Source organism: Cyclopterus lumpus, chromosome 21, assembly GCF_009769545.1.
Source record: "Cyclopterus lumpus isolate fCycLum1 chromosome 21, fCycLum1.pri, whole genome shotgun sequence".
Classification (NCBI taxonomy): Eukaryota; Metazoa; Chordata; class Actinopteri; order Perciformes; family Cyclopteridae; genus Cyclopterus; species Cyclopterus lumpus.
In genome coordinates this window covers 2,541,425-2,559,680 of record NC_046986.1, presented here as the reverse complement: position 1 = coordinate 2,559,680, position 18,256 = coordinate 2,541,425, and the positions used below count along the sequence as shown (strand labels likewise).

At 48.4% G+C, this 18,256-nt stretch overlaps 1 protein-coding gene across 2 annotated transcripts; it reads left to right on the top strand.

The window, feature by feature from the left end:
- Positions 1 to 3,485: 3,485 nt before the first annotated feature.
- On the top strand, positions 3,486 to 18,067 carry lats2 (large tumor suppressor kinase 2). 2 transcript variants are annotated; one of them, XM_034561768.1, is made up of 8 exons: positions 3,486 to 4,053; positions 7,298 to 7,430; positions 7,854 to 9,400; positions 10,061 to 10,288; positions 12,729 to 13,083; positions 13,557 to 13,739; positions 14,280 to 14,386; positions 16,115 to 18,067. In XM_034561768.1, the coding sequence occupies exons 1-8, from the start codon at positions 3,688 to 3,690 to the stop codon at positions 16,661 to 16,663; spliced, it is 3,468 nt and encodes a 1,155-aa protein (XP_034417659.1). In that variant the 5' UTR covers positions 3,486 to 3,687; the 3' UTR covers positions 16,664 to 18,067. The 2 variants fall into 2 exon arrangements, with proteins under 2 accessions (XP_034417659.1, XP_034417660.1); XM_034561769.1 differs by lacking the exon at positions 3,486 to 4,053 and adding an exon at positions 5,510 to 5,637 and having other exon boundaries at positions 16,115 to 18,066.
- The last annotated feature ends 189 nt before the right edge of the window (positions 18,068 to 18,256 follow it).

Below are 18,256 nucleotides of genomic sequence, written 5' to 3'. Positions count from 1 at the left end.
TAATACTACTACTCCTAATACTACTATAATACTACTACTCCTAATACTACTACTACTACTACTCCTAATACTACTATAATACTACTCCTCCTAATACTACTACTACTACTAATCCTAATACTACTATAATACTACTCCTCCTAATACTACTACTAATACTAATCCTAATACTACTATAATACTACTACTCCTAATACTACTACTACTTCAAAAACGATGACACACGCACTTTCACTGCAGTTGTTCTCATTCTTATCACTTCAGGTGGACACAATATTATTTATTGTAAACATCGTTATTACCCAGAGGGGAAAGGGTTAAATCACCACCGGACTACACAGATGTTGTGTGTTCACACATGTGTGGTGGGCTTTTAATTGGTGCTCTGATATTATATGGATATAATCAATAATATCTGGATATAATCAATATTATTTGGACATTATGGATATAATCAATATTACAATCAATATTATCGGGAAATTATAAATTTCGGGAAAAACCAGCATCTGGATAGTCATGAAACTTGGAGTCAAACTCAACACTAACCTTTTAGCTGTGGTTGCCAACATTGTTTATATTTTGAGTAATGAAGATATCGATTAAAATCTCTATTACAATAATCACACATGCAGCTTTTTAGGGTTATTTATAAATATCACTAATGCAACAAATATATAAAAATATTTAAAAAGTGTTTCCCACTGATGGCAACCAAAGGCCAAACAATGGTGGCCAATTCTGGTCCAAAGCAGAGTCGGAGGTCAAGTTAAGGAGCGATAAGGTTCAGGAATGCGTCGCTGAAGGTCCAGTTGAGTGTGGAGCTCTGTGGTCTAGAGGTTGGGTTGAGTGTGGAGCTCTGTGGTCTAGAGGTCGGGTTGAGTGTGGAGCTCTGTGGTCTAGAGGTTGGGTTGAGTGTGGAGCTTTGTGGTCTAGAGGTCGGGTTGAGTGTGCAGCTCTGTGGTCTAGGGGTCGGGTTGAGTGTGGAGCTCTGTGGTCTAGAGGTCGGGTTGAGTGTGCAGCTCTGTGGTCTAGGGGTCGGGTTGAGTGTGGAGCTTTGTGGTCTAGAGGTCTGGTTGAGTGTGGAGCTCTGTGGTCTAGAGGTCGGGTTGAGTGTGCAGCTCTGTGGTCTAGGGGTCGGGTTGAGTGTGGAGCTCTGTGGTCTAGAGGTCGGGTTGAGTGTGCAGCTCTGTGGTCTAGGGGTCGGGTTGAGTGTGGAGCTTTGTGGTCTAGAGGTCTGGTTGAGTGTGGAGCTCTGTGGTCTAGAGGTCTGGTTGAGTGTGGAGCTCTGTGGTCTAGAGGTCTGGTTGAGTGTGGAGCTCTGTGGTCTAGAGGTTGGGTTGAGTGTGGAGCTCTGTGGTCTAGAGGTCGGGTTGAGTGTGGAGCTCTGTGGTCTAGAGGTCTGGTTGAGTGTGGAGCTCTGTGGTCTAGAGGTCTGGTTGAGTGTGGAGCTTTGTGGTCTAGAGGTTGGGTTGAGTGTGGAGCTCTGTGGTCTAGAGGTCTGGTTGAGTGTGGAGCTCTGTGGTCTAGAGGTCGGGTTGAGTGTGGAGCTCTGTGGTCTAGAGGTCGGGTTGAGTGTGGAGCTCTGTGGTCTAGAGGTCTGGTTGAGTGTGGAGCTCTGTGGTCTAGGGGTCGGGTTGAGTGTGGAGCTCTGTGGTCTAGGGGTCGGGTTGAGTGTGGAGCTTTGTGGTCTAGAGGTCTGGTTGAGTGTGGAGCTCTGTGGTCTAGAGGTCTGGTTGAGTGTGGAGCTCTGTGGTCTAGGGGTCTGGTTGAGTGTGGAGCTCTGTGGTCTAGGGGTCGGGTTGAGTGTGGAGCTCTGTGGTCTAGAGGTCGGGTTGAGTGTGGTGGTCTGAAGGTCGTCAAAAGGGCCTCTTGTGTTTGGCTCCTTTGGGGGGAAGGATCCCACAGTATTAACTTTTATTTGTCAATAAGAATGTAAATCAATCAAATCAGTGTTCATTGTAATGCAGTTTACACCAACACCCTCACCTCATTGGTCCCTCAACTCTCCGATACTAAAGCTCCTCCACGTTTGGGTTTGTCTCTCGCATTTAACGTAGAAATGAGAACCCTCCTCCAGAAAAGAGGGTTGGACGTCTAAAGGACTAGAGGGGCGATTCGTAGGACCCCCACGGCGGAGCTCTCACCGGGGTGTTTACCCGTCACCACGTAGCACCAGCATGCAGCATTGATGTGTGTGGGGGGGTTATGACCCCCAGCATTCCTGAGTTATGCTTTAAGATATGCAGCGCTGCTGCGTCTAATACTGAAGGTACTGACAACACACTTCATATTTGGTCGTGAAAATGAAGGTTGAACTTTGTTTTTATTTCTGAAGCACATTTTGTACACAGGTGAGAGTTCACTGGGCTTTACTTTAATAACAGAAAAAGTATAAACATCCAAATATAAAATGTGATTTTTAATAAATACGTAGAAGCTCAATTTAACTTAAAGAGCTGATCATCTCTGATGTGACGAAGAAACGTGTAAAAACCTGACTGTTTTTATTCCATTTAAACTCGGTTCTCAACGTCATGGCCTGTAACAGCGGTCCGTTCTTTCCCGTGGTCCCTGAAGGCAACAGACCTCTTGTTTACTTTCTAAACTAAATACTAGCAGAGTTTTTCTGAGAACGCCGGATGCTCATTTCCTATAACGGGTGGATTCGTTTGGAAGAAAAGCCGATATGATTTATTTGAGAATAAACGACACATGACTCAGAACACCTGATTTAAAAAAAAAAAAAAGTTGTATTTCTTTTCTTGTTGGTTCTCTTTGCAATGAGGAACATGTGACCCTCACACACAATGCGATGAGTAAAGCCTACATTTAATCAATAGGCTTAAGCGTAATGCTTATATATTACTACCCTAAAGTCTTCTCAACTAAGTAACTTTCAAGAAAATGAGATATAAAAAGAAAATGAGATATAAAACCATTAAAAGATAATGGAAGTAGAATCGTGAGGCGCTTTTTATTATTACCCCACGAATGACCCCACATCTCTGCTCTTCCTCCTCTCCCTCCACCTCCTCCTCCTCCACCTTCTCCTCCTCCTCCCCTCCCTCCTCCTCCTCCCCTCCCTCCTCCTCCACCTCCTCCTCCTCTCCCTCCTCGCCCTCCTCCTCCCCCTCCACCTCTTCCACCTCCTCCTCTTCCTCCTCCTCCTCCTCCACCTCTCCCTCTCCCTCCTCCACCTCTTCCTCTTCCTCCACCTCTCCCTCCTCCTCCTCCTCCTCCTCGCCTTCCTCCACCTCTCCCTCTTCTTCCTCCACCTCTTCCTCCTCTCCACCTCCACCTCCCTCCTCCTCCACCTCTCCCTCTTCCTCTTCCACCTCTTCTTTCTCCTCCTCTTCCTCCTCCTCCTCTCCCTCCACAGGCGACTGGCAGCGTCATGGTTTGGCTCCGCGGTGCCCTGGTGACCGGCTGCATTTCCTGGAATAAGCTGGAACCCGAGCCTTGAAAAGCCACGCCATGGAATGCCTGTAGTACCGCAGCCCGTCATCATCACCACCATCATCATCATCATCATCATCATCATCATCATCATCGTCATCATCAGGAATCGCAAAGAGAGACACGGAGGAGCTTTACTCTTTTGGGTTGCCCAGCTTGAAGAGGACCTTTTGGAGTCTGCCAGTCCGCCCCCCCACGCCCCCCCTTTTCTAGAGTAGCACTGAGGCCATGAGGCCCAAGACGTTCCCGGCGGCCCCGTACGTGGGCAACACGCGCCAGAGGCTCCAGGAGATCAAGGAGGGTCTGAAGCAGCCGGCCAAGCTGGTGAGCCAGGCCCTGCACGGGGTCGGCTCCCGGGGCGACCGGGGCGCCGACTGCAAGAGCAACGGGAAGGACGCCGCCAGCCGGCAGCAGCAGCAGCTCCGCCCCCCGCAGAAGTTCAACAACTACCAGAATGCACTGCGGGAAATACGCAAGTCGCTCATGCCCTTCGCCAACGAGTCGGGCCCGGCGGCCGGGTCGGGGCACCCCGCGGGGGTCGGGGAGGTCAACCGGCAGATGCTGCAGGAGCTGGTCAACGCCGGCTGTGACCAGGTGAGAGGAAGTGTGTGTGTGTGTGTGTACTAAAATAATCCACATTTCTTTATTGTTCTTGTATGTAAACAAACAAAGATTTGCTGTAGAAGTTTTGTAGTTTGTGCTCATCGGGCTCCCCGACATGCCCGAGGGAGCACAAACCAAATGACCCGGGAACAACAGGTGTAACCACGAACCGACCTGCACAATGCAGAAATCACCTCAACTCATCTTCAGACTACTTTATTAAGTATTAAATGCATCATAAAGAAACAAAGGGGCAACATCCTGCAAAACAAAGAGCTAGAGCTTCTAAAGCATCTAAAAACATCTCTTTCCTTTTTTCCAAGTACGAGTATTGATATCTAATCGGAAAGGATTTCCCTTTTTACGGATAAACATTGTGAGGGGAAAGTTTAGGCCAAAGATGGCCGATGAAAGTCCCAAATATACAAAATGTTTTCACACCTTTTTACTGTGTGAGCGTGAGACAGGAAGTAGAGACACGGAGGTGTTTCTACTTCCCAACTGGCCTGTTTCGGCGTTTCACTCCCTCTGTAGCGTTTGAGGACCTCCTAGAGGAAGCGAGGAGGGGAGGGAGGAAGAGGAGAAGGAGGAGGAGGGCGACGTCAGACGCCCTCCTCCCCCTCTTCCTCTTCCTCCTGCTCCTCTTTCTCCTCCTCTTCCACCTCTTCCTACTCCTCTTCCTTCCTCCTCTTCCTCCGCCTCCTGCTTTTCCTTCTTCCTCCGCCTCCTGCTCTTCCTCCTGCTCTTCTTCCTCCTCTTCCTCCTGCTCCTCTTCCTACTCCTCTTCCTTCCTATTCCTCCTCCTCTTCCTCCGCCTCCTGCTTTTCCTTCCTCCTCCGTCTCCTGCTCTTCCTCCTGCTCTTCCTCCTGCTCCTCCTCCTGCTCTTCCTCCTCTTCCTTCTCCTCTTTGTCTCCTCAGGCTGCAAATTACAGTGCAATGTGGCTCGTTACATAATCACACTATTTAAAGGGAGTAAATGTTTTGGAGGTGAGGGGGGGAGCGAGGGTGTAGGGAGGAAACGAAGCAAAGGAGGGGTGCACCCCACCCCCCCCACCCACCCCTCTGAACTCACAGACCTCCTACTGTACGTACAGGACGACCTGCGGCGAGGCAGGAATCTGGTGCACGGGAAGCACTTTTAATGCCTTTTGACATGCGAACACTGTGGTGCTTATTTAACGAGGAGGAAGAGGAGGGAGGTGAGGAAGAAGAGGGGGAGGAAGAGGAGGAGAGGAAGGTTTTTATGGCTCTCCGTGTGGAAACGAAGACGTCTGCTCCTGAACGTCCTCCGTATGGTTTTGCTTTTAGCTTGAGTGAGTTTCACATTTGGTTGTGTGTGTGTGTGTGTGTGTGTGTGTGTGTGTGTGTGTGTGTGTGCTGTCAGAGCAGAGTGTGTGTGTGTGGCGTCCGTCGGCCGGTGATTGTGCGTCTGTGATAACTCGACCGCTGTGACAAGAGTACGAATGTGTGCTGGAGGAAGAACTACCCAGAATGCAAATAGCTTGAATTCCTACTTCCTGGGACGAGGAATGTGAGCGAGAAACATCTGTCGCCATGGCAGCCGGGGTCACCAGGTCCGCCTCCACCACACACACACACACACACACACACACACACACACACACGTGTGTTTATTGTGTTTTAAAATGGTTGCTGATAAAGATCAGGCTGCACTAATATTCTTACTGTTAATTAATATATATTATATAAAATAATCCAATAACTCCCTCTCTTTTGCGTCACTAAACGGACGCATTGTGGTGATGTTTTACGTTATTATCGTCGTTCCATTGAAGGAAATGTGGGACGGAGCGAGAGGACATATTGTGACATTACTGGGCGTCTGGCAGCCAGCACAGGAATGCAACACACACACACACACACACACACACACACACAGGAAACTGAGTACAAACAGTGGTGCGCGTGTGTGTGGATGGTTATTCTTAGTCTTAGAGACATGTTTTTTATATGTATATATATATATATATATATATATATATATATATATATATATATATATATATATATATATATATATATATATATATATATATATATATATATAGTGTGTGTGTGTGTACACGCACACGTGGATGCAATGGGAGGGGTTGTGTTTACACCTTCATGCACTGTGATGGACACACACACACACATTGCAGAGGGCGTAGAAAGTGTGTGGCTGTGGCATTTCCTGGCTTTGAGAGCTGGCTGTGCCCACTGTTGCTGCGTGGTCCGACTTTCAAGACGTTCAACAAATAACGGTCAGAGGGAGAAACTCCTCTGGTTGTATAGAAGTCTATGCTTCATGTGTTAAAGCTGCATTCTCTCTCCTGACCACCAGGGGGCGACTCCTCTGGTTGTATAGAAGTCTATGCTTCATGTGTTAAAGCTGCATTCTCTCTCCTGACCACCAGGGGGCGACTCCTCTGGTTGTATAGAAGTCTATGCTTCATGTGTTAAAGCTGCATTGTCTCTCCTGACCACCAGGGGGCGACTCCTCTGGTTGTATAGAAGTCTATGCTTCATGTGTTAAAGCTGCATTGTCTCTCCTGACCACCAGGGGGCGACTCCTCTGGTTGTATAGAAGTCTCTATTAATGACTCTACTTCTCTCTGAGTGATTTATAATCTTGCAGCAGCTTAAAAACGTTCTCAAAATGTTCCTGAAGCAGTCGTAACGATTTAAGAGCAGGAACAATGTTCTCCGTTCTCCTGGTTCCTGTGGTTTAATGGACTCTTTGGTCCATAAATAATAATGCACTTACTTAAACTTAAAATGTTAAGTTAATTAAATATCCAGAGCTGTAAGATATTGATGATTATTTATGATTATCATTGCCCTAGAGCTACTCGAGCAATCGGCTAGTTGCTTTAAAAAAAGCCAACTCTGAACGACAATGTGATGGTAAGTATGCACACATGCAGGTTCTATAACTCTGTTGGTTACAGCCTTGTTGTCGTGATGCATTTTAACTCATGAAGCTCAAAACCTGATGAAATGTCTCCTCTTTACGACGGTCCTCGAACACAACAAGCAGCCAAAATCAAACCTGACGATTGTTATCAAAAACATTTTATTCTTACGCGGCTCGTTTTTTAAGACCCAAATAAAGCGTTTTGCTGTGTTCCCGCGTTGTAAAACGTCAGTTTTTATCAATGGAGTCTGGCTCTGAAGAGATGAATGGCTCTGATGAATAAAACATGATGATATTCAGTTTAATAACCTCCTCAGGAGATGGCGGTGCGGGCGCTGAAGCAGACGGGAAGCAGGAACATCGAAGCGGCCTTGGAGTACATCAGTAAAATGGGGTACCTCGACCCGCGCAACGAGCTCATCGTGCGCGTCATCAAGCAGACGTCTCCAGGTATGAGTAACCGTGGTTACTGTACGCGCACTTACTCGAGTTTGATTCGTTTTATTTAACATAAAAATGTGCAGGAAGAGGCAGAAAACCTTCTGGGCTTATTTGAAGCCTCCACCTAAATATAAAAATGTCACAAATTCTATATTTAATATTAGATGACATCATTTTATATATAATATATCATTGTGTATATATGATATTAATATTATTATATAATTAGTCATTATACATGTATAGAAAATAATATAAAATATAATATTGAAACATTATCAACCTTGTGATTAAGGGGATATTGGTTTACACAACTGCATTAACTCCTAAACAGTAGTAATACTACAACTATGGATATCTTATAAACACGGTCAATAATACACAAAGAAAGCAATTAAATGGTCTTTTAAAATCTTGTTGCTTGTTTTTTAGGGAAAGCTGTCATGCCAAACCCGATGGACCACCGACCCGCGTTGGAGGCTCCAGGTGAGGCCGGTGTAATGCCTCAGTACCACCAGATGGGGGCTCCCATGTACGAGGGGCCAGGTGGATACGGCCCCGAGGGGGAGATGCCCAGACCTTACATGAGCGCTCCCCCCGTGATGAACTACATGATGCCCCCGTCTGGTGCGGCGCAGGGCCCCCCCATGGGCCGACCCCCCAGTATGGGCACCTATCCGCCGGTGATGGCGGCCCAGAGCAACTCGGCCAGCACCATGTACCCGCCGGGGGCCCAGCAGAAGGGCTACCCCGGCGGTATGGAGCAGCACGGACCCATGATGAGCTACACCGTCCCCGGCCAGCCGCTGCAGCTCCAGCCTCAGCCACCGGGGGGCCCAGTCCCAGGCCCCCACTACGGCCACGCCAGGCCGCACATGATGGAGCCCGCTGGCTACGGAGTGAAGAGGACCGCCTCCTTCCAGAACAAGATGGCGCCGCCGCCCATGGCGGCCCCAGACAACTACATGCAAGGGAAAGGGCCCATGGGCCAGAGCGTTCCTGGGGGAGGAGGCTACCCGGCTAACCTGTACCTTCCCCCTCATTCCCACCCGCGCCAGGCCAGCCCCACCTCCCACCAGGTCCACATGATGTCCCGCTCGCCAGGCGGGGTGGCGGCCATGGGCCCCGACTTCTCTGACATGCCGCAGGGCTTGATGACGCCCTCCAGGGCCAGCCTCAACCTGGACCTGTATGAGCACCACTGGGCGGGGCCTCCGGGGGCTGAAGGCGCGCCTCAGGCCAGGCAGCCCCAGCCCCAGGGCCCCTTCAGGGGGGAGGTGCGTGCACCCAGCAGGACCAACTCCTTCAACAGTCGCTCCGCGGGGCCCAATGGCGTCCGGCCCGCGATGGCCGCGCCGCCCACAGCTGGCAAACAGGACCCCTCCTTGGGCCCTCCGAACACCATCACGGCTGTGACGTCCCCCCCCATCCAACAGCCGGTCAAGAGCATCCGCGTGATGAGGCCGGAGCCCAAGACGGCCGTGGGGCCGTGTCACCCCAGCTGGATGACGGCCCAGGAAGCCGCGGAGCCTCTGGCTTACATGCCGGAGGAGACCTACCCCCTGGAGCCCGCTCCGGAGCCACGCTGCCCCCCGCCCCCTTATCCCAAGAGCCTGCTCCTGGAGGACGGAGCCGGGGTCATGTGTGGAGCCCAGGACGCCGCCGCCGCCGTCACCGTCACCGCCAGGAGCACGCGCGGCGGCAGCGGAGGGAGCGCGAAGGCCGAGGAGAGCCAGCAGGTGAAGGAGAAGAACAAGACGGGCAAGGGAGAGAAGGCGGTGAAGGACAAGAAGCAGATCCAGACGTCGCCCGTTCCGGTGAGGAAGAACGGGCGTGACGAGGAGAAGAGGGAGTCGCGCATCAAGACCTACTCGCCCTTCGCCTTCAAGTTCTACATGGAGCAGCACATAGAGAACGTGATGAAGACCCACCAGCAGAAACTGAACCGCAGGCTTCAGCTGGAGCAAGAGATGTCAAAGGTGAGACGGGAAGAGACGACTGCATGTTTCAGTGGTAACCGGCGTCGTGATTAATGCACGTGACCTCTGCATGTCCTGCAGCTTACGAGCTATTGGAAACGTTTGGCTTTGCCGAAGAGCATCTTTAAATGGGACCCAAAGGAGCACACGAGTGGTTTGCACGTCGATTAAAATCCGAAGAATTAGAAGATTTTAGAAGAATTCGCCGTACAATAAACAAAGTAAGAGAAAATAACATAAAAGCAAATTTGTGCCTTTTATCTTGAACAATTATCAGAACATTCAGGCTCCCTCGTGTGGCTCAAAAGCGTACTGCAGATATAAATGTGTTAAATCAAAGACTATTGGAAGAAATTCTTCAAATTTATTCGGCGACCCCATAATAAAATCTCCCGTGACCCCTTTTGTAGGTCACGACCCGTGTTTGGTGAACGACTGGATTCAATCCATCGCAGCAGAAAACAAACAGAAAACATTGACTTTACTTTCATTTTTAATTAAATAATAACAGCAGGAAATTGTTTATTATCCTGTCTCAAGCAAACTTTGGGCCTCTGGACGTAAAGACGATACCCGACTTTACGTCGACAATCGATGAAGAAAACTCGCCGACGTACTTTTGGGAATGTTTAATAAAGTAGATGCTTGTGTCCTGCCCAGGCCGGCCTGTCGGAGGCGGAGCAGGAGCAGATGAGGAAGATGCTGAACCAGAAGGAGTCCAACTACAACCGGCTCCGCCGAGCCAAAATGGACAAGTCCATGTTCGTCAAGATCAAGACGCTGGGCATCGGCGCCTTCGGCGAAGTGTGCCTCACGCGCAAAGTGGACACGGGCGCGCTGTACGCCATGAAAACACTGCGCAAGAAAGACGTCCTCAACCGCAACCAGGTGAGGTCGCTCGTTGTTTCACACGCGGAGACGTTTGGAGAGGTTACGTAGAGACCGTCATCACGTTTGACCACGGCTGGTAGGCGTGTAATACCTCGGTGTCTAGGGTACGTATCTTGGTCTTAGGGTCACGGTTAAATATGTATCTTGGTCTTAGGGTCACGGTAAAGTACGTATCTTGGTCTTAGGGTCACGGTTAAATATGTATCTTGGTCTTAGGGTCACGGTAAAGTACGTATCTTGGTCTTAGGGTCACGGATAAATATGTATCTTGGTCTTAGGGTCACGGTAAAGTACGTATCTTGGTCTTAGGGTCACAGTTAAGTACGTATCTTGGTCTTAGGGTCACAGTTAAGTACGTATCTTGGTCTTAGGGTCACAGTTAAGTATGTATCTTGGTATTAGGGTCACGGTTAAGTACGTATCTTGGTCTTAGGGTCACAGTTAAGTACGTATCTTGGTCTTAGGGTCACGGTTAAGTACGTATCTTGGTCTTAGGGTCACGGTTAAGTACGTATCTTGGTCTTAGGGTCACAGTTAAGTACGTATCTTGGTCTTAGGGTCACGGTTAAGTACGTATCTTGGTCTTAGGGTCACAGTTAAGTACGTATCTTGGTCTTAGGGTCACAGTTAAGTACGTATCTTGGTCTTAGGGTCACGGTTAAGTACGTATCTTGGTCTTAGGGTCACAGTTAAGTACGTATCTTGGTATTAGGGTCACAGTTAAGTATGTATCTTGGTATTAGGGTCACAGTTAAGTACGTATCTTGGTATTAGGGTCACGGTTAAGTACGTATCTTGGTCTTAGGGTCACGGTTAAGTACGTATCTTGGTCTTAGGGTCACGGTTAAGTACGTATCTTGGTCTTAGGGTCACGGTTAAGTACGTATCTTGGTCTTAGGGTCACAGTTAAGTACGTATCTTGGTCTTAGGGTCACAGTTAAGTACGTATCTTGGTCTTAGGGTCACAGTTAAGTACGTATCTTGGTATTAGGGTCACAGTTAAGTATGTATCTTGGTATTAGGGTCACGGTTAAGTACGTATCTTGGTCTTAGGGTCACAGTTAAGTACGTATCTTGGTCTTAGGGTCACGGTTAAGTACGTATCTTGGTCTTAGGGTCACAGTTAAGTACGTATCTTGGTCTTAGGGTCACAGTTAAGTAAGTATCTTGGTATTAGGGTCACGGTTAAGTACGTATCTTGGTCTTAGGGTCACAGTTAAGTACGTATCTTGGTCTTAGGGTCACGGTTAAGTACGTATCTTGGTCTTAGGGTCACAGTTAAGTACGTATCTTGGTCTTAGGGTCACGGTTAAGTACGTATCTTGGTCTTAGGGTCACGGTTAAGTACGTATCTTGGTCTTAGGGTCACATTTAAGTACGTATCTTGGTCTTAGGGTCACGGTTAAGTACGTATCTTGGTCTTAGGGTCACGGTTAAGTACGTATCTTGGTCTTAGGGTCACGGTTAAGTACGTATCTTGGTCTTAGGGTCACGGTTAAGTACGTATCTTGGTCTTAGGGTCACAGTTAAGTACGTATCTTGGTCTTAGGGTCACAGTTAAGTACGTATCTTGGTCTTAGGGTCACAGTTAAGTACGTATCTTGGTATTAGGGTCACAGTTAAGTATGTATCTTGGTATTAGGGTCACGGTTAAGTACGTATCTTGGTCTTAGGGTCACAGTTAAGTACGTATCTTGGTCTTAGGGTCACGGTTAAGTACGTATCTTGGTCTTAGGGTCACAGTTAAGTACGTATCTTGGTCTTAGGGTCACAGTTAAGTAAGTATCTTGGTATTAGGGTCACGGTTAAGTACGTATCTTGGTCTTAGGGTCACAGTTAAGTACGTATCTTGGTCTTAGGGTCACGGTTAAGTACGTATCTTGGTCTTAGGGTCACGGTTAAGTACGTATCTTGGTCTTAGGGTCACGGTTAAGTACGTATCTTGGTCTTAGGGTCACATTTAAGTACGTATCTTGGTCTTAGGTTCACGGTTAAGTACGTATCTTGGTCTTAGGGTCACATTTAAGTACGTATCTTGGTCTTAGGTTCACGGTTAAGTATGTATCTTGGTCTTAGGGTCACGGTTAAGTGCGTATCTTGGTCTTAGGGTCACGGTTAAGTACGTATCTTGGTCTTAGGGTCACATTTAAGTACGTATCTTGGTCTTAGGGTCACGGTTAAGAACGTATCTTGGTCTTAGGGTCACATTTAAGTATGTATCTTGGTCTTAGGGTCACGGTTAAGTACTTAGGGTCACGGTAAGTACGTATCTTGGTCTTAGGGTCACGGTTAAGTACGTATCTTGGTCTTAGGGTCACAGTTAAGTACGTATCTTGGTGCACGTAGCACATAAGCAGCTGTTTGGGTCTCAGGGCGTAGCGTCCGGATGGTGCACATCTTGCCTGTGTTCAACCTTGTTGATGCCCAAACTCCGCAGGTGGCCCACGTGAAAGCGGAGCGCGACATCCTGGCGGAGGCCGACAACGAGTGGGTGGTGCGCCTCTACTACTCCTTCCAGGACCGCAACAGCCTCTACTTCGTCATGGACTACATCCCGGGTGGGGACATGATGAGCCTGCTCATCCGGATGGGCGTCTTCCCCGAGCCTCTGGCGCGCTTCTACGTGGCGGAGCTGACGCTGGCCATCGAGAGCGTCCACAAGATGGGCTTCATCCACCGCGACATCAAGCCCGACAACATCCTCATCGACCTGGACGGACACATCAAGCTGACGGACTTCGGCCTGTGCACGGGCTTCCGCTGGACGCACAACTCCAAGTACTACCAGAAAGGTGAGATACGGAGGTTCGGTGAGGATTTCTGGAACATGAAACCATCACGTAACGTGTAATGAATATTCTATTCAATCAGCTGCTTAACACAAGTGATAATCACGGTTTTAACTACTTTTTCCTCGTTGATTTTTATTTCAGAATCTGTTAAAGAGAGGCGCTCGTTTTCTTAATCAAAAATATGTCTGGTGCTTCTTGGAAAAAGCACAGGAAGGTATTCCAAAATAAAAGCAACGAGAAGGGAAATATTATCTAAAACACATTTTATTGTGGTAGTTAAATCAAGATGGTCTCCTTCTGTCTTTTTTAAATAAAGACTTTTCATCCCTGTGCCTGGATTATTTTTCCTGTTCATCTCATTTATTTTCTCTGACCCGAAAGCTCGATCAGTGTTTTGTCTTTTTTTTAAAAATTCATTCAAAGGAAGTCGAGCACTTTTCCTCCGTCCCGATTTAACGTCCTTTTCTTCCCAGGGAGCCACGTCCGCCAGGACAGCATGGAGCCCAGCGACTTCTGGGACGACGTGTCCAACTGCCGCTGCGGCGACCGGCTGATGTCGCTGGAGCAGAGCGCCAACCGGCAGCACCAGCGCTGCCTGGCTCACTCGCTGGTGGGGACGCCCAACTACATCGCGCCGGAGGTGCTGCTGCGCAAAGGTGGGCGCGGTCCAGAGGGAGAGAAAGCGTCTTTTTTTAATTTATTTATTATATTTTGAGATCACGATCGTATCGCATCAAGCAGGAGTAAAGTTATACATTGTTTGTTCGTTTGATTCAAACTTGAATTTCAAAGCCACGATAAACATTTCCCTGTGACAAATATACAGTTTAATTTTAGGCACTTATTTTAGTTTTGTCTAGTTTTTTTTTTTTTTTTATGTTATGCATTTAGTTTTGTTTACTCTCTAGTTTTCTATTTATAATTTATGCATTTAGTTGTGATTAATCTCATCCTGCATACCAGGGCTTCTCAGCATGTAGGGCTCTTAAAACATTCCACATAAGGTAAATAAAGTAAACATACATGACAAATATATGTAAATATGTCAGCTGTAGTGACCAAAATAAAAGAACAATAAAAACAATAAGTTTAACTTCTTTACTGTATGGCAGTACCTCTGCAGCCCAGTAGTTGGCGCCCTGGTTGAGAATGGCTGCTTTATAACATGTTTGTGCCGGTGCTGTGTTGTCGTGCAGGTTACACCCAGCTGTGTGACTGGTGGAGTGTGGGAGTGATCCTGTTTGAGATGCTGGTGGGACAGCCGCCCTTCCTGGCCTCCACGCCCACCGAGACTCAGATCAAGGTCAGTGACGAAGAGGAAGACGCTTTGATTTAGAAACTAAATGACCTGAATGAATGTCGGCCTCGGTGTGAACAGGCACAGATCTTAGAACCTCGTTTCAGGGACTTTTTTTTTGGCTCATATTTCCGAGTAAGTACTTTCTCAGGAAAATGGACCGACAAGAAGTCCAGAAGGGAACGAGTGAGAGCTGCTTCTCAGCGAGCTAACCCGGTAGCACGTAGGCTAAACCGGTAGCACGTAGGCTAAACCGGTAGCACGTAGGCTAACCCGGTAGCACAAAGGCTAACCCGGTAGCACAAAGGCTAACCCGGTAACACAAAGGCTAACCCGGTAGCACAAAGGCTAACCCGGTAACACAAAGGCTAACCCGGTAACACAAAGGCTAACCCGGTAACACAAAGGCTAACCCGGTAGCACAAAGGCTAACCCGGTAACACAAAGGCTAACCCGGTAACACAAAGGCTAACACGGTAGCACAAAGGCTAACCCGGTAGCACAAAGGCTAACCCGGTAACACAAAGGCTAACCCGGTAACACAAAGGCTAACACGGTAGCACAAAGGCTAACCCGGTAGCACAAAGGCTAACCCGGTAACACAAAGGCTAACCCGGTAACACAAAGGCTAACCCGGTAACACAAAGGCTAACCCGGTAACACAAAGGCTAACCCGGTAGCACAAAGGCTAACCCGGTAACACAAAGGCTAACACGGTAACACAAAGGCTAACCCGGTAACACTAACCCGGTAGCACAAAGGCTAACCCGGGAGCACAAAGGCTAACCCGGTAGCACAAAGGCTAACCCGGTAGCACAAAGGCTATCCCGGTAGCACAAAGGCTAACCCGGTAGCACAAAGGCTAACCCGGTAACACAAAGGCTAACCCGGTAACACAAAGGCTAACCCGGTAACACAAAGGCTAACCCGGTAACACAAAGGCTAACACGGTAGCACAAAGGCTAACCCGGTAGCACAAAGGCTAACCCGGTAACACAAAGGCTAACCCGGTAACACAAAGGCTAACCCGGTAACACAAAGGCTAACCCGGTAGCACAAAGGCTAACACGGTAACACAAAGGCTAACCCGGTAACACTAACCCGGTAGCACAAAGGCTAACCCGGTAGCACAAAGGCTAACCCGGTAGCACAAAGGCTAACCCGGTAGCACAAAGGCTATCCCGGTAGCACAAAGGCTAACCCGGTAGCACAAAGGCTAACCCGGTAACACAAAGGCTAACCCGGTAACACAAAGGCTAACCCGGTAACACAAAGGCTAACCCGGTAACACAAAGGCTAACACGGTAGCACAAAGGCTAACCCGGTAGCACAAAGGCTAACCCGGTAACACAAAGGCTAACCCGGTAACACAAAGGCTAACCCGGTAACACAAAGGCTAACCCGGTAGCACAAAGGCTAACACGGTAACACAAAGGCTAACCCGGTAACACTAACCCGGTAGCACAAAGGCTAACCCGGTAGCACAAAGGCTAACCCGGTAGCACAAAGGCTATCCCGGTAGCACAAAGGCTAACCCGGTAGCACAAAGGCTAACCCGGTAACAATAGCATAAAGCTAACTGAAGCCGCAACAGGTATTTGTATGATGGCTGTTTAGCTGGTGTTTATTGGATTGTTTATTCTCATATATATATATATATATATATATATATATATATATATATAGCGACCGGTAATAACGGCTGCGGTGACCTGGTGCATTGTGTGTCTTCAGGTCATCAACTGGGAGAGCACGCTGCAGGTGCCCGCGCAGGTCAAACTGAGCCCCGAGGCCGTCGACATCATCGGCCGCCTCTGCTGCTCCGCGGAGGATCGCCTGGGCGCCAACGGCGCCGGCGAGATCAAGGCCCACCCCTTCTTCACCCAGATGGACTTCTCCAGCAACCTGCGGCAGCAGCCGGCGCCCTACCGGCCCAAGATCGCCCACCCGATGGACACGTCCAACTTCGACCCCGTGGAGGAGGAGGGCGGCCCCGGGGCGTGGAGCGACAGCGGCGACAGCACCCGGGCCCTGGACACGCTGTGCTCGCCGCACGGGAAGCACCCGGAGCACGCCTTCTACGAGTTCACCTTCCGCCGGTTCTTCGACGACAACGGCTGCCCCTTCCGCTACCCGAAGCCGCTCGAGGCCAGCGGGGCGGCGCCGAGCGCCGGTCGGGACGACGAGGAGGAGAACGAGGAAGACGAGGAGGAAGAAGAGGACGACGAGGAGGAGGACGAGGAGGGAGAGCAGGGGGAGGGGTGCGAGCCGGTGTACGTGTAGAGACTGAGCGTCTGTCAAACCAACACAAACCTCCCCGATCCGGGACCAAGAGACGACCTCCTGAGAGCGAGAGCCAAGCGGTGGACGTAAAGCCGTCCGGATCGCGGACGAGGTCTTCAGATTTATTTTCTCGTTTCATTCCTTCCGAACGCCCTCGTGTCTTAAAGCGGGACGACTGAAGCGGGAGCGGAAAACCGATTTCAATCGCGGATTCGCAGGAAGAGGAGGGGCCCGAACGAGTGACACGCCTCTTTTCACAGCTGCTGCAAAAAATAAGCTACAAAGACACATTGCATGCACGTGCACACACACACACACACACACACACACACACACACACACACTCACGTATTCAGTCATACAGGGTTGGGGGGTGGGGGGCAACAAAAAACAAGCCGACGTCTCTGCAGGTTAAATTTCAGCGTCCATATTTCAAGAAGTCGGTGGACGGACGGATTCTTCTTCGTTGGTGTTTCAGGCAGCAGGAAAACCAAAATGAATCCTTTCATCCTCGGCCGCCTCGCTTTGTGCCAGCTGTTGTTCGGTGTGGCGTTTCCATGGAGTCGACCCGCCGTCTCCTCAGAGGTCGCGCTCCTCAAGTCGAGGTAAATGGCGCTTAAGACTTAAAGGGCTTTTCCAGAAGCCCCAATACTGAAATACATTAAAATGTGCATGAATGGCAATAAAACAATCCAAGAGAAACAGCAGATTAAAAACCAGAAACCTATAATATATAAATGCTTCCAGTTACGGATCCTTCTTATTAGAACTGACCATTTCAAAGCTCCAGAATCAACCCGACAAACAGGAGGATGATTAGATCGAGGACGCAAGGAAAGAAGGTTCTCGCGTCCTCGTTCTGGTTCTAGTTCTACTTCTCGTTCTGGTTCTAGTTCTACTTCTTAAGGAACGCGTCGTTTCCCCACGTTTTCGTTTTTTAAGGAAGAAAACTGACAAACGGAGTGAAAGCTTATTAAATGAATAAGTCCAAAGAAACCAGGATGGTGCTGAGCTGGTTTCTGACTGAGAATCAAAGCTCCAACACACACACGCACACACACACATACATACACACACACACACACACACACACACACACACACACATACACACACACACACACACACACACACACACACACACACACACACACACGTACACACACACACACACACACACACACATACATATATATATCCACCAAGATGCCCAATTTTACAGCTACTTTTGCAAAGATGAGTTGCAGCTGAACCTCTTTATCTTCAGGAGGCGTCATGAAAGGTTTCTTGTGACTGTGCAATACAAAAAAATACATTATATATAGTTTTCTAAACACTTAATATCCTTTTTTTTACGTTTTTTTTTTGTTTTGTACTGACGTACAAATATATTGGTTTAAATATATATATATATATATATATATATATATATATATATATATTATTTTTTCAGTTACAACATGCTGCTTATTATTGTGGTTAATATTATTTACATTATTATTATTATTATTATTATTACCTGTTTGTTAATCCCCCCCACCCCCTTTTTTGTTGTGGCTTTAAAAAGAAGTGTGTGTTTGGGTTTTTGAAAAGT

Coding starts and splice junctions, on each gene's coding strand:
- lats2 (XM_034561768.1), top strand. CDS start 3,688: ATGAGGCCCAAGACGTTCCCGGCGGCCCCGTACGTGGGCAACACGCGC. Junction 9,401..10,060: donor TGGAGCAAGAGATGTCAAAG/GTGAGACGGGAA, acceptor TGTCCTGCCCAG/GCCGGCCTGTCGGAGGCGGA. Junction 14,387..16,114: donor CCACCGAGACTCAGATCAAG/GTCAGTGACGAA, acceptor GTGTGTCTTCAG/GTCATCAACTGGGAGAGCAC.